The sequence below is a fragment of the Cucurbita maxima genome, unplaced genomic scaffold (genome assembly GCF_002738345.1).
Source record: "Cucurbita maxima cultivar Rimu unplaced genomic scaffold, Cmax_1.0 Cma_Scf00030, whole genome shotgun sequence".
Lineage (NCBI taxonomy): Eukaryota > Viridiplantae > Streptophyta > Magnoliopsida > Cucurbitales > Cucurbitaceae > Cucurbita > Cucurbita maxima.
The window spans coordinates 1,359,385-1,373,049 of NW_019272046.1; the positions used below are offsets into that span (position 1 = coordinate 1,359,385).

General features: G+C 33.8%; 2 protein-coding genes across 5 annotated transcripts; both read right to left on the minus strand.

The window, feature by feature from the left end:
- Positions 1-209: 209 nt before the first annotated feature.
- On the minus strand, positions 210-8,220 carry LOC111466026 (protein PIN-LIKES 6-like). Of its 4 annotated transcripts, none has more exons than XM_023110583.1 (11): positions 7,925-8,220; positions 7,108-7,305; positions 6,636-6,715; positions 6,420-6,544; positions 5,128-5,249; positions 4,438-4,623; positions 3,866-3,940; positions 3,423-3,523; positions 885-937; positions 570-758; positions 210-460 (listed from the first exon to the last, which is right to left on the minus strand). In XM_023110583.1, exons 2-11 carry the CDS (start codon positions 7,288-7,290, stop codon positions 339-341), a joined length of 1,236 nt encoding a protein of 411 aa, XP_022966351.1. In that variant the 5' UTR covers positions 7,291-7,305; positions 7,925-8,220; the 3' UTR covers positions 210-338. The 4 variants fall into 4 exon arrangements, with proteins under 4 accessions (XP_022966351.1, XP_022966349.1, XP_022966350.1 ...); XM_023110581.1 differs by having other exon boundaries at positions 7,108-7,458; XM_023110582.1 differs by having other exon boundaries at positions 7,108-7,523.
- Positions 8,221-12,296: 4,076 nt separating this feature from the next.
- Positions 12,297-13,248, minus strand: LOC111466106. The gene has a single exon (XM_023110690.1). It carries the CDS (start codon positions 13,112-13,114, stop codon positions 12,500-12,502), a length of 615 nt encoding a protein of 204 aa, XP_022966458.1. The 5' UTR covers positions 13,115-13,248; the 3' UTR covers positions 12,297-12,499.
- Positions 13,249-13,665: the final 417 nt, after the last annotated feature.

Below are 13,665 nucleotides of genomic sequence, written 5' to 3' on the forward strand. Positions count from 1 at the left end.
TTTCCATTAGAGGAATCGAACTTTACATAACACTAACATCGTTAGGGAAGTACTTATTCTAGGAAATTATTGAATGCTAAGTATTTCATGTGTGTCAATTGAGCTAAATCGAGTACTTAAAAGTCAATTTTATTAAAATATAATTATTATAAATGATAATGATTAAATAACTGTATTATAGTACCAGATTAAAACCATAATACTATATTATAGCACTTTAACATGTTTCTATAGTAGTATTCGTACTTTTAATAGTGTGACTTTACTTTTAATAGGACATTCAAAAAACGCTCTTTTATAGTCTGCGATATCGTTTCGTTAGTTATCATACAATTTCATTAGAAGAGTATCCTGAGATAGAGGACCAACCATCCAGCCATTGAGATGATAGCAAATATATGAACCCAGAAAAGAATAGCAGCGGATTCTCTCCCGCATCCGCTCAAAGTAGCCACGGTGCCTGCACAAAAGAATTTGTTTCATGAATTCAGACCATGTTAAACATCATTGACTATCTGTCTTGGTTTAGCAAGATTGAATCCAAAGCGTTTAGCAAGATCGGAACTTACTCGAGAGGATAGATGTTGGCATCGAATGCTGAAGAAGAAGAACGAATCGGAACATTTTATCATCAGGAGGAAGAAAACCAAGCTTATCAGCCAACATAACAATGCCAAGTCCAGTAGGAGGTACCAAAAACAACCTTGCAAAAATAATGGCAACGGTGGTCCGAAGCCCGAGTTTCGAGTTTCCAGGACCTGCAAGCAAATTGCAGGTATTGAATTCTGTTTTAAATCAAAAGATTTCTGGGTTTGATCTCTACCAAAGTAGGAACGTGGAACCTATTAATATAACTGAGAATTATCGTCATTGGACTGGCTAACCTTCAACAAGGTTTCCTCCCAATGCCAACAGGATGCATGGAATCATAGCCCCCCTGACAATCACAAACACGGTTAGATTGTATTGGTATTGACAATTTTGTAGTTATATAAGCATTAAGATTCCACATGTTCTAGTTTTCCAAAATTATATCATCCATAACCTAACTTAAAGATAACAAGTTCATATCCACATGTTCTAGTTTAAAAACACATTATTTTAGAAGATTGCATTATTTGCCCCATATACCAACACTAATTACTGACATGAATTGCTTAGCTTACTAAAAGAAGTATGCACAATTCCAATGCAACTTATCCTTTTGGAGCCTGTCCTTTCTTTCTCTTGGTCTCACCCAACAAGCTTTGACTCCTGGCACCAAACACGGGCAAGACCTACGAACTCCAATCTTCCTCTTTCACACTCTGAACATAGTTGCTGCGTGACTAACGTGTGAATTTTTCTGAAAAAGAGCCTCAGGAGATGGGGATTGCGGTGCAGAACTTCCGCCAGTGCTGGCGCTTATGGAAGTTCCTCTTGAGCCACCCCCGGTTGTTGATTGGGATTGAAACGTTCATTCCTTATAATCAAAATGCTACATCTAAACCTGGTTTTTGCTACTTGGGGACTTCTTATTAGTCTGCCTCCTTTCTCCGGATGAAATATAACAATGTTTGAGCTCCTGCTTTGCTTGCGTTCTTCACCGCCACATTAGAAAGTATGTAATGAGGGTTAAGAGGTAGCCAGGATAGAAGAACAGAAAGAATTTGACTTTTGACGAACAAAACTCTAAATTGAGCTTACTAAAAAGAAGTATGCACAATTGATTAATTTATGCTTATAGAATCTAACTTAGAAAATTTGTCAGGTACTACACGAGCATGGATAATCCTTCAATTTATTGTTTCAAGTCAATATCCTTTTAAAAAGGTGACTATGGTAATCTGGTAGTACTAGAAATTTTCTAATCTAACTGCATGTATAATGATCTTTATATTCTCCTATTTAGTGACACAGTTCAATGTTGTTCTAAAACTTATTCAAGTACAACATCTACATATGACGTTAAAGACACGGAGAGCGACCTGATTGGAGACAGGTCTTAAGGTGGAATAGATATGAACTCTGCTCTATCACTAATGCACTTTTACTTTTGTGGATGAAACGTTAGTACGGTGCCACAATTTGAACTAAAAATTCTTCTCCTGCAAGGAATCAAAAACTTCAATCTCTTATCAGGCTCTAGACAGTCAAAACCTTCAATTTATTCTTGTAGGCTCCTTCCAAAAAAAGGAAAAGCCACAATAATCACCTACATATGATGCGGTAACCAAATTGCATAAACTATTAGCCAAGTTCCAATCTTCACCCATGCATCATGAAAGTCACAGAAAATTAGACATGTTGGGATCTCCCACTGGCCTAACACTTGACATGCATACACACAAATGATCCTTTTATCAAACAACAATCTAGCCTCATCTCCTAAATAGCTAGCGGCATGTCAAACATGTAACCCAGTCCCTAACGATGAAAGTGTTTCCTATTGGTGGTAATAGTACTATTATCCCATGCAACTCCCAAGAGTCTCTTGACAGACCAACACTAGTAGCCTAACAGAAGGAGTATTAAAAGGAAAAATAAAAAATAAAAAAAAAATAATATCAAAGGCGTAGATGACAAATACTAACTACGAGGCACAAATACAGCAGAACTCTTCTATCCATTGTACCATTGTTTAGATATTCAACACCTCAACAAAAGAGCCCCCAACAATTCCTAATCTTTTCTGCCTGGAAGAAGATAGTCCCTATTATAATAATCACAAAACCAAAATGCAGATCCCAAGTCCAACAAAAGAAAGAAGGATCTCATATTTCCAGATTTTGAAATCTGATACAAGCTGCTCCACATATTTTTTTCAAGTGTCACCATGAAGACTTCGTTTTTATCCCGATAACTGCAAGAAATTTAATTTCAGAGCACCAAGGAAGGACTTATAACTAAAACCACACCATAACAACGTAAGAAGGAAATGCGATGAGGCTGGAGGAGGTGTTAGAACAATAGGCCTCTCGACATTTTCACAAAGGCTTGATATTATGCACTTCGTAAACCCACATGGTTTTTCTTGTGAAAACCAAAAACCTTCTCCACTTTGACCTGATTTGGAACTACATTGACATCCTCAATGAAAGGGTAAGGAAACTAAAGCCAAAGAGATTCATGGAGCCCTGTGTTAATGGTTAATTTGAATCTTGGACATGATCATCACAAACTCTAGGTATTTCAGCTCTTGACTTGAGAACAGAAACCCAAACGGAAAACCTTAAGATCAAATGTTTAGGAATATAGAAATATGAGTAGACTAAAAGAAACCCCCCCAAGAAAAGAACCTCAGTGCGAGCTCATCGATGAGCAAAGAAAAAAGAATAATACAAAATAATAAGGCCCTAGTAAAGACGAGGAAAACCGGCAAAAATCAATAGTAAGAATAATAAAAATCAGCAACATTACTGTTCAGAATTTTCCAGGTTTACCCGAGAATTTTGCAGCTATCAGTGAAGAAGAATAGTGGAGCATCAGGAGTAAAGATCAACCGCCTTAAGAATGGTATTACACCAATAACCATGGCTAAAACCTGCAACAGATGGCATAATCAATCAAGAACAGTAACAAAAGAATGTGGAAAGATATCTGAATTTGGGATCTCAGAAACTTCATCAATTTAATAAAAACACCAAAAGCATAAATCATCTTCACATGTTTATCTTTATTCTCTTTTTCCCTTCACAGAATTTCCCTTTACAAGAGAGCATATCCGAATTTATTTTTCTCGAGTACATGATTTCAGTTCACAATTTCGAAAGAGGATGAAAATGACGCTCCAATGAAATTTATCTAGTATTCACTAATCATGGCATGTTTCATAAAACCCCTAGTGATAGACTACAATTCATTAAAATAATAGATCTATACTAACCGAAGCAATGATAGGAGGCTGGAAAAATAGCTTGAGCTTCAATTTCTCAAACCAATACATAAGGAATCCTTTAGTCTGCATACAGAGGAAAGTTGTGACAGGCAACTTCAAATTGTATTTTCTTTCTAAAGTAACTTTAGAATGGATAAGAAGTCATTTACCCTGACCTAACAAAACCCAAAAAGTAATTAGCCATCTCAATCTCCATTATTTTAGAAATAATGATTTTAACTGATCAAAAATACTCCTGACAATTTAACAACATAATAGTTTTCATAAATATGAGTTGATTTGTTTCCATAAAACCATAACTAAGGCAGCATAAATTAACTAATGAATAACCTAAGAACAGAGAATCTGCTCAAAATTGAAGATGATAGCACTTTCTTCCACAATTCAAATTCAATGTCATACTAGTATAAAAAAAATTGTCACTTTGACATTAGTTAAAGTATTAAATTCCTAAAAATATAAAACATCCTATTATACGTTGATTAATAAAAATGAACCTCACCATGAATCCATTTAATTGAATAAGGCAATACTAACAACAAATCAAAATAAAGTCTCACCTCTTCCTTCTTAGAAGGATCTGAATATGTAGAAGGTATCTCCTGAAGAAGCAAGGGAACAAGCACAGGTGTATGATCCTTTTGCAGGGTCTTAACTGGAATACTTTCATCTTTAATCTCAAATGTACCCTCAGGGGGAGGTGTCAACATTGCATACACATAGGTATAGATGATAATTGCACCAACCTTGACGTTAAAAAATAATTGTGTGGGTATTATTTAGTATTTACACATTAAGTAAACTTAGCTAAGTTTGTTAGTTGGGAACAATCGTTTTTTATTCTTTTTTTGGCCAAAAAACAGAGCTATTATAAGTTGAAAAGTTACTAACAACAGTGTAGGTCTCCTGAAAGGAGTTGCAAAAGGCACCCCATCTTGAGTTAATTGCAAAGGGAGTGTAAGTAAATAAGGAATTTGATAGTGAACACCAATTAGAACAATGGTCTTATCTATCAAATACTTCATTCCACTCTCTTCCTTTTCATTAAACGTATATTGCTTGGTTTGAGCCATAGGGCCCAAAATATAAATCGTTACTTAGGGATGAAGATAAGCTAAGTCATGGATGGACTACTTGATATTTAGAATGATTTATGATGAAGACTTATTAATATTCAAAACAAAACAATATCCAACTTAGATAAATGCAGAGGTCCCAATGAGTTAGGTCAAAAGTGCTGAAAAACCCACCCACTGGCCAAATGAAATATAAGCAATCCCATAAGTACTACACTTCTCTGAATCACCAAAAGGGTTGGATTCGTCTCTACAGAGGGCTGCAATAATAACGAGAGGCACATTCCCAATGTTCCCTGAATACCAACATCAAAGCATAGAATGTTTACAAGGATGAAAACATAGAACATTCATATGAGATAATCAAACCAGGAGGTTCAAGTCAACAATTTCCACAGCCTATATGTCAGCTACAGGAACAGTACGGTGTTATAAAGTACAGGAAAGCTAAGGATTGTTTGATCCGTTATTCATTTTTTTACAAAGAAAAGAAAAAAGAAAAGAAGGATGAACTAAGACACGAGGTAAAGGATATTTCAATTCATTCAACAGAACAGGAAGTGTTTATTGAATATTACTACATAAAACTGATTCTATATGCACTGTTCCAATTCAATCAGATTCTTTCTATTATATTAATGGCATGATTTATACAAGTAGTATACTTTCTTTGGCAGGCAGTTAGTTACAAACTAATTGATGTTAACAAACTTCAAACAAAGTCAGCTAAGACTTACAAAAACAAGCTGATTCCAGGCCTTGGAGCAGAAGAGGGTACCCCAGACTAGTGGGGTGGAGCCCCCAATACCAGATTATAAAAATAAAAAAAAATACATGAATTAAAAAAAAAAAAAAAAACAACTTTCACACGCAGTATATCATTCAAACTTATAATATTTCCTCCCCCCTTGAGAAATAAACTCAACTTGGTTTTAGGTAGGTAAGGAACATCTATCAGGTGGATAGTCTGTGCTAGAATCTATCATATAAGGCTCATTCATGGAAATTCCCTATTGGACTAGAACTACCTTGATCAAATTAGCAATTTTGGAATCCTCAGTTTCGTTCCTTGATCCATTAAGTTTAAGTTCTTGATAACTTATAGTCATTTGAACAACTCCTAGCTTATTTTTCTGCAACTGTGGATTGAAAACATCTACCAAAATATCTGGCCAACATGATTGATTTGTGTCTCATGCAGCACAAACCTCACAGTGTCATTTAATCAGTGCACAAGTAGTAGGTCCACACTCGGATACCATAATTGATGCACGATTCAGAAGCAGACAAACATTATTCTAGTTTTCCAATTCCAAACTGACAGCCCTTTTGGCAGTTGGTTACAAACTAATGATCACTACCAGATATCTGAAATAACCAGCCATCTAAGTGACAGAAAAAGGAAACAACTCATGTCATACAAATACATAAACTCAAAGTTACTATAGCAAGATCAAGTGGTTTACCGATCCCAATTTGTACAATCGTGAACTTGAAGAAGGGGTATGGAGGACGAACAATTGATGCAACAATTAATCCAATTAGTGAACCTGATATGGCAGTCAGCACAATGTTTGCAGGAATAAACCACCTACAGAAGGCCACAAATGAAATTAGATGCTATCAGTTTACAAGATTCAAATCAAAACAGGAAAATGTAAAGATGTGTATTTGGCTCCCACCATTGAAAAAATTTCTCCATGGTAATACTTTGCCCGAGCTGAGAGAATATTAAACATGGAAGCAAAAGCGAAAAGACCAACTGCAGCACAAGAAGCAGAAACAATCATTCAGAGTCCATTTAAACACTTAAAGAGGTGCAAGAAAATGTGCACGCGAGTGTTGAGGATTGTTGAGAGGGAGTCCCACATTAGCTAATTTAGGGAATGATCATGGGTTTATAAGTAAGAAATACATCTCCATTGGAATGAGGCCTTTTGGGGAAACCCAATGAAAAGCCATGAGAGCTTATGCTTAAAGTGAACTACCATTGTGGAGATCCGTGATCCTAACAGTGAGTGCATTGGGGGGCCTATAATACTAATCATCAAAAATAAATGGTCTGTTCAAAACTTCATATCAGAAGCTGAGTATCTGGAAAACATTACTGAGTTTGTTCTGAGTGTATGAATTAGATGGAGTTAAGCGGCATACCCTATTCAAAAGTCTCCTTCCACTCGCAGGCAAGATGTTGACATATTTAGATGCCAAAATAAAACCCAGAAAGCACATGGTGAAAACTTTGGCTATGGGTAACACTGCAATCTTTATATTGACGAGCAGGGACTGCCCTCCCGCCTGAGCTTCTGAGACGATGGCTGACAGGAATCTTTCCATAGTTTCCAAGTCAAACTGATCAGTTTGTCACCCAATTTTCTGATTTTCAGTCTCAGGAAGATGAAATCCACCGCAACTACATCAAACAAAATTCAAAATTTGAAGCTGTTCTTAGATGGAACTACGGGTTCCCTTCCAACCCGAAATTCAAATCAGGAACAAATCTCACTGCGAAAACTCAAACCCAAGCTAAATCAAAAAGTAGAGTTCGGATAATTTGTTTCTCAGTTTTCCTGATTACAAGACGCACTTTAAACTACAACTTTAAGCATAAACAACAGCCTCCAAACAATTAAAGGAATTATTAAAAACCAGACGTAAAACAAGAGGAATTTGAACGGTAAAACCAGTTGGAAAGTAGCATCACGAACAAAAATCATTGTTTAGTAAAACAAAACAACACAAGTTGAATCTAAATTCAGAAATAGGATGCCGAAAAAGAAATGCTAACAGCGACACAAATTTCTTGTAAACATTTATGCTATGAATACCGACGATAGAGATTCATCAAACCGATAGAGAAAACAATAATAATTAAAACAAAACACCACCACAGAAGCCACAACAAATCACCATCTGCGAACGACACTAGTCAGGATAAAACACTCAAAACCGAAAAACCGAAGAAGATAACCTTTCAAGCTCTGAATTAGGACCAGATGCTAATCTGCATAAAGTAAAGCCAAATTCAACTGGAAGTGGATCAAGTACTCGGAAACAGCTCTGTCAATGGCGATTTGCACTGCAAGTAAACCAACCGCGCGCAAAATATAGCGCTCCACACTTCCCATGGCTGGACGTTGAAGTCGAATCTTTCACCGAATAACAACAGCGCTCGGTCCGTAGAACGAAAACGACGGCAAGATTCGACATTCCTCTGACACAGACGAAGATTTGCATGAGCTTTGGAAAATGAATTTTTGCTCTGAAACAACGAATTTCGCTATGGAGGGAAATTTTTAATTATTTTTAATTGCGATCTCCATTAAAAGTGTAATCAAAATATCATTTTATGATCTTTTTTTTCTTCATTAAATTTTGCTAAAATACTTTTAAACTTTATTCCGTTAATATTTTATTTTACAAATATCAAACTTTAAAAAAAATTATCAATATTCTTCAATTTAAAAAAAATTTAAAAAATACCCTACTTTATTTTAAAATATATATGTGTATGACACCACCTTTTATAAAAAAAAAATAATAAAAAAGGTTCGTACCGTCAATAATATAGACGGAACCGTCTGTTGGATGATGAAAGTCTTACATCGGCTAATTTAGGGAATGATCATGGATTTATAAGTGAGAAATACTAACTTCATTGGTATGAGGCCTCTTGGGAAGCTCAAAACAAAGCCATGAGAGCTTATGCTCAAAGTGGACAATATCATACCATTGTGGACATTCGTGTTCGTCTAACATGGTATTAGAGTCATGCCCTAAACTTAGCTGTGCCAATAGATTGGCAAATCCTCGAATGTCGAACAAAGGACTCCAAAAAGAAAAAAGGAGTCAAGACTCCTCGAAGGTACGAAGGCAGTAAAAAATGACTAAGACTCCAAAGGAGTCGAGCCTCGATTAAGGGGAGGCGTGCTTCGTGCTTTGTTCAAGGGGAGGTGTTGGATGATAATGATCATGAGTTTATAAGTGAGGAATACTAACTTCATTGGTATGAGGTTTTTTGGGGAAGCTCAAAGCAAAGTCATGAGAGCTTGCACTCAAAGTGGACAATATCATACCATTGTATCATACCATTGTGGAGAGTCGTGTCAACACCTTATAAATAATCTTCGAACTTTTTTTAATGTTGTTTTTTAAAATTCGTAAGTATTTTTACTAAGGATATTTTTTATAAAAAAAAAAAAAAAAAAAGGTATTATTGATTTTTTTAGATTTTTTTTAAGTATACAAATATTTTAACTATTTTTATTAATTGAAATTGGTTAAATAACAATAATAATAATTTTTAAAAAAATACCATTTAAATAAGTTAGACAAAATTTATAAACAAAGAGAGTTGGTAGAATTTTTTAAAAAATAATAATAAACTTATTTTAAATTTTATTGAAATTTCATTTTCTCATAATATAGAATCAATTCCGAGAATATAGAATCAATTTCAAAAAATAAGAACTAAAATAATATTTAATCTTAGATATTTGACTTAGAGAACAAAATTTTGTAATAATAATATATTTTTAAGATATATGAGAATAAATTATTAAGAAATATAATAAATACTTCCCAAGTTACTTTCAATAATTTTATTATATTAAGTAGTTTATTTTTAATTAAATAAAATTATTAAAATAAATTTAATCAATTAACTTTTAATTTAAGAACTCGAACCTAAGCGGAACTCAATTTTCAGATCATGTCAATGGATAGAGTAAGGAATTAGAATTTTTTTTTTTTTTTTTGTGACGTTATTTATTTTCAAAGAGAGATGCTCACGAGAATAATGTATTCCCAGGCAACGTTTATACTCATTTTTGTTTATACTTTTATTTTGAATATACAAATTAATTAAATAATTGATATTGGTTTAATATGATTAATATAATTAACATTTAATTAGAATAAATCTTACATTTAATCAAATTTTCGAAATTACTTATTTACTAAAATTGCCAATTAGTTAGTGTAATTAATTAGCTAACTAGTATTAGTTAACTGAAAATAATTTTTAAAATATAATTAATTGATTCAAATTAAATTTATAATTAATAATAATGAATTATAATTAATTAAAGTTGGTGAAATGTTATATTGTAATTATTTTATTCATGCTATATAAATTCATTTTTACTATCTTATGAATACTTTATCATAATTATATCATTTTAAATAATTTATTATATTGGTATATTTTTTTATTATTATTATACTAATTATTTGTAATTAAAAATTATATAATTAAAATCAGAGTATATTATTATCGATAATTAAATAAATTAAAAAATATATATATAATTTAAATATATATATTTCACAAATTAAAATTTAGTTGTTAAAAATTATTTAATAATTTGACTTAATAGAACAAAATAATTAATAATATTAGAACTAAATATAAATATTATTTATTTATATTAAATTTTAATAAGGCCTTTTATTCTTAAATATCTTATTTCGAAGTATTTATTCTTAAGCCTTTCAAGAGTTTTTATTGTTCCTTCTTTTAAAAATAAAAGATAAAAAAGAATAAGTTTTTTTTTTTTTTTTTGAATGTCTAAAATTTTAGTATTGGTGAAAAGGACCCTTATGAGGCCAATCATAGGGTTGCTCTTAACCCATCGTTACTAGATATTGTCCGTTTTAGCCCGTTACATATCGCTGACAACCTCATGGTAACGTGTCTACTAAGGAGAGGTTTCTATACCCTCATAAGGAATGTTTTGTTCTCCTCTTCGACCGATGTGAGATCTTACATTCCATCTCCCTTGAGGACTCAATGTCCTCAATAGCACACCGTGTCTAGCTCTTATACCATTTGCAACAGCCCAACCCCACCGTTAGCAGATATTGTCCGTTTTGGCTTATTACGTTTCGACATAAACCTCACGATTTTAAAACGTGTCTACTATGGTGAGGGTTTAGCCCTACTCTGACCAGTGTCTCACACTGCTTACTCTGATACCATTTGTAACAGCTCAACTTCACTACTAGCAAATATTGTTTGTCACTTCTTTGTTTCATTTGAGTTTCAATCCTTTCTTTATTTCTCGAGCTTAATCATTATATTTGACCTAGGCTCTCCTCCATGAGAACAACGTGCTAGATGAACGCCCCCTTAGAGAGCCTCAACTTCGACCGCATGTCAAGGCTAAGGTGAGGAATTGGGCATAGCCCAAGTCACGTGTTTTCTTTTTTATGTGTAATAATCATAATGTGGACTCTATAGATGATGATTTGGACTTGAAATAAATGTGACAATAACGGATATCAACACACAAAGACTAATGGTGCTCGTAACAATGAACGACTTCATTTATGTATCTTTGACTTTTCTATTATGTTTCTCTACTCCATTAAAAAGATTGTAATGCCTTGTGAAAGCACCTCTCGTGCTTGAATTTTCCATCATTTGTTGACTTCTACGGCTTAACCGAGGGCTTCGATTCACCTTGTTTTGGATAACTGTTGCATTGAATTGATTGAAAAGTTAGGTTGTGAATAGTGAGTCCATCCTAGTCAACTCCTTTGACTTCCTAGAATTGTCTTTTGAATAGAACCGAAGATTGTTGCTAATTCTAAATCATCAATTCGAGCTGATGTCTCTTAGAGACCCCCGACTTCGACCTCAGTCATCGCTTCGACCTAATGTTTCTTGGTAAACCCCAACTTCAACCTCAATCATGACTTCGACCTGACGTTTCTTGGTGAGCCTCAACTTCGATGTGTTCTTTCCTTTTTCTTTTTTGTTTAGGAAGGAGACATATTCTATGTCTCGTTTTTTGTTTGATAGAAAAACATATCCCGTATATCCTTTGTGCAGCTCCCTCAATGAAAATTTTTCTTGTAGGAAGAACGTGTTCGAGTACAAATGGTTTTTTTTTCTTTTCAAAATATTACGTGTTTGAGTACAAATGTAATATCGACCTATAATTTTTAGATTACACGTACAAAATATATGTTAATACATAACAAAGACATATAATCAATGGAATTCAAATCGACATAATGAAATTAAGACTATCGAACACGAATGACGTGGGACCCGCGACACTTTTTTAAAAAATTAAATAATTTTAGAATTCAACAATCAACCGTCTTCAACCTTCCCTCACACACCTTTAATGTAAAATTATTAAATTTGAATTAAATTATAAAATTAATCCATAAAATTTTAAATTTAAGATTATCTTAAATTATTTATAAAAAAAAACACACTGAATTTAAAAAAGTAAAGTCCTTCGAATCCTTACAAGTATCCCACTAAAAATTATGAACAGATGAACAATGAAAGAATAAACAATTCAAAGAAGGAAGAACGCTTCAAAAAGAGTAACAAAATCAAATAAACCAATTAGAACAGTGGAAGAACAGCTCTAAATCCATCTACAAATCTGTTCATAATTTACGATTTAAAAAAGAACGCTTCAAAAATAGTAACAAAATCAAATAAACCAAATAGAACAGTGGAAGAACAGCTCTAAATTCACCTACAAATCTGTTCATAATTTACGATTTAAAAGCGCTTAAGCAATTAGATCTTTGTATGATAACTACACTGCTGATCTCCAATTTTCCTATCTGATATATCGATCGTGAAATCACAGGACGTACTCGAAACAACTCGAATTTTGAAAATCCCCAAAATCCTCACCTTACCTGAAATTCTCGTGTACGTATTCAACGGCATAGATCCGGCGACGACGTCGGACAACACCGTCGACGACCTCAGAAGCCGATCCGCCATGATCGTGACCGTGATGTTCATCCGCTTGCTCTGGTTCGCATTGATACGGCCAGACGGAATCGGCGCCTCGCCGATAAGTTCGCCTCTGTAATTGAGCAGTGCGGTGCTGTTGGAATAGCTGAATCCGACCTTGTTAGGGTTTGTGATTGAGACGTCGACGATTAATGTGATGTTGAGGCCGACGGCGGATCTGGCTATGTTGAGCGACAAATCAAGGTCGGCTAGGGCTACGGAGTTGATGGTGGTGATTGGGCGTTTGGCTTTGAAGACTGTGAAGGCTAAAATGACGATTAGAACTATGAGGAGGAGGACGGTGGCGATTGAGACTCCGATGCAGGTGTTGCGGCGTCGACGGGAGCGGATGGATTTGGGATCCTTGGTTGTGGAGGAGGCGATTTCCATGGCGGACGGACGGTGTTTGGATCTTGAAAGAGGATTCAGATTTTGGCATTTATGGCGCCATTGGAGTTGGGATTTGACTCTCAAATATGAACAAATTGAAATTAATTAGGAGTAGAACAAATTGACGCATTTGAAACTCTTGAAAACATTAGAAACCATATGAATTTCTTACCTAAAGTTTTGTTTCGATTTTGATGAGAAGTATTCATACAACTTGAAAACTCCACCAACTTGATTATCCAATCCAAATCTTCTATTTGAATTTGATTGAATTTTGGAATTGGGTGGAGAGTTAACATTTATTTTATGTCTAGTCTAGTCAACCCAATCAACTATAAAACAGTGTTCCAATCCAACCCAACTCTATCATATTTTTAAGATTATTATGAAAATTAAAAATATTTAATGGGCCGATATTAATGATATAAATGTTTAATATTTGAGCTTAATGAAATTTTAATTATTAATGTAATATATATATATATATATATATATATATATATATATATATATATATATATATATATATATATATATATATATATATATAT

Coding starts and splice junctions, on each gene's coding strand:
- LOC111466026 (XM_023110583.1), bottom strand. CDS start 7,290: ATGGAAAGATTCCTGTCAGCCATCGTCTCAGAAGCTCAGGCGGGAGGG. Junction 6,716..7,107: donor GAAGGAGACTTTTGAATAGG/GTATGCCGCTTA, acceptor CTTGTGCTGCAG/TTGGTCTTTTCGCTTTTGCT. Junction 938..3,422: donor GATAGCTGCAAAATTCTCGG/GTAAACCTGGAA, acceptor TGTGATTGTCAG/GGGGGCTATGATTCCATGCA.
- LOC111466106 (XM_023110690.1), bottom strand. CDS start 13,114: ATGGAAATCGCCTCCTCCACAACCAAGGATCCCAAATCCATCCGCTCC.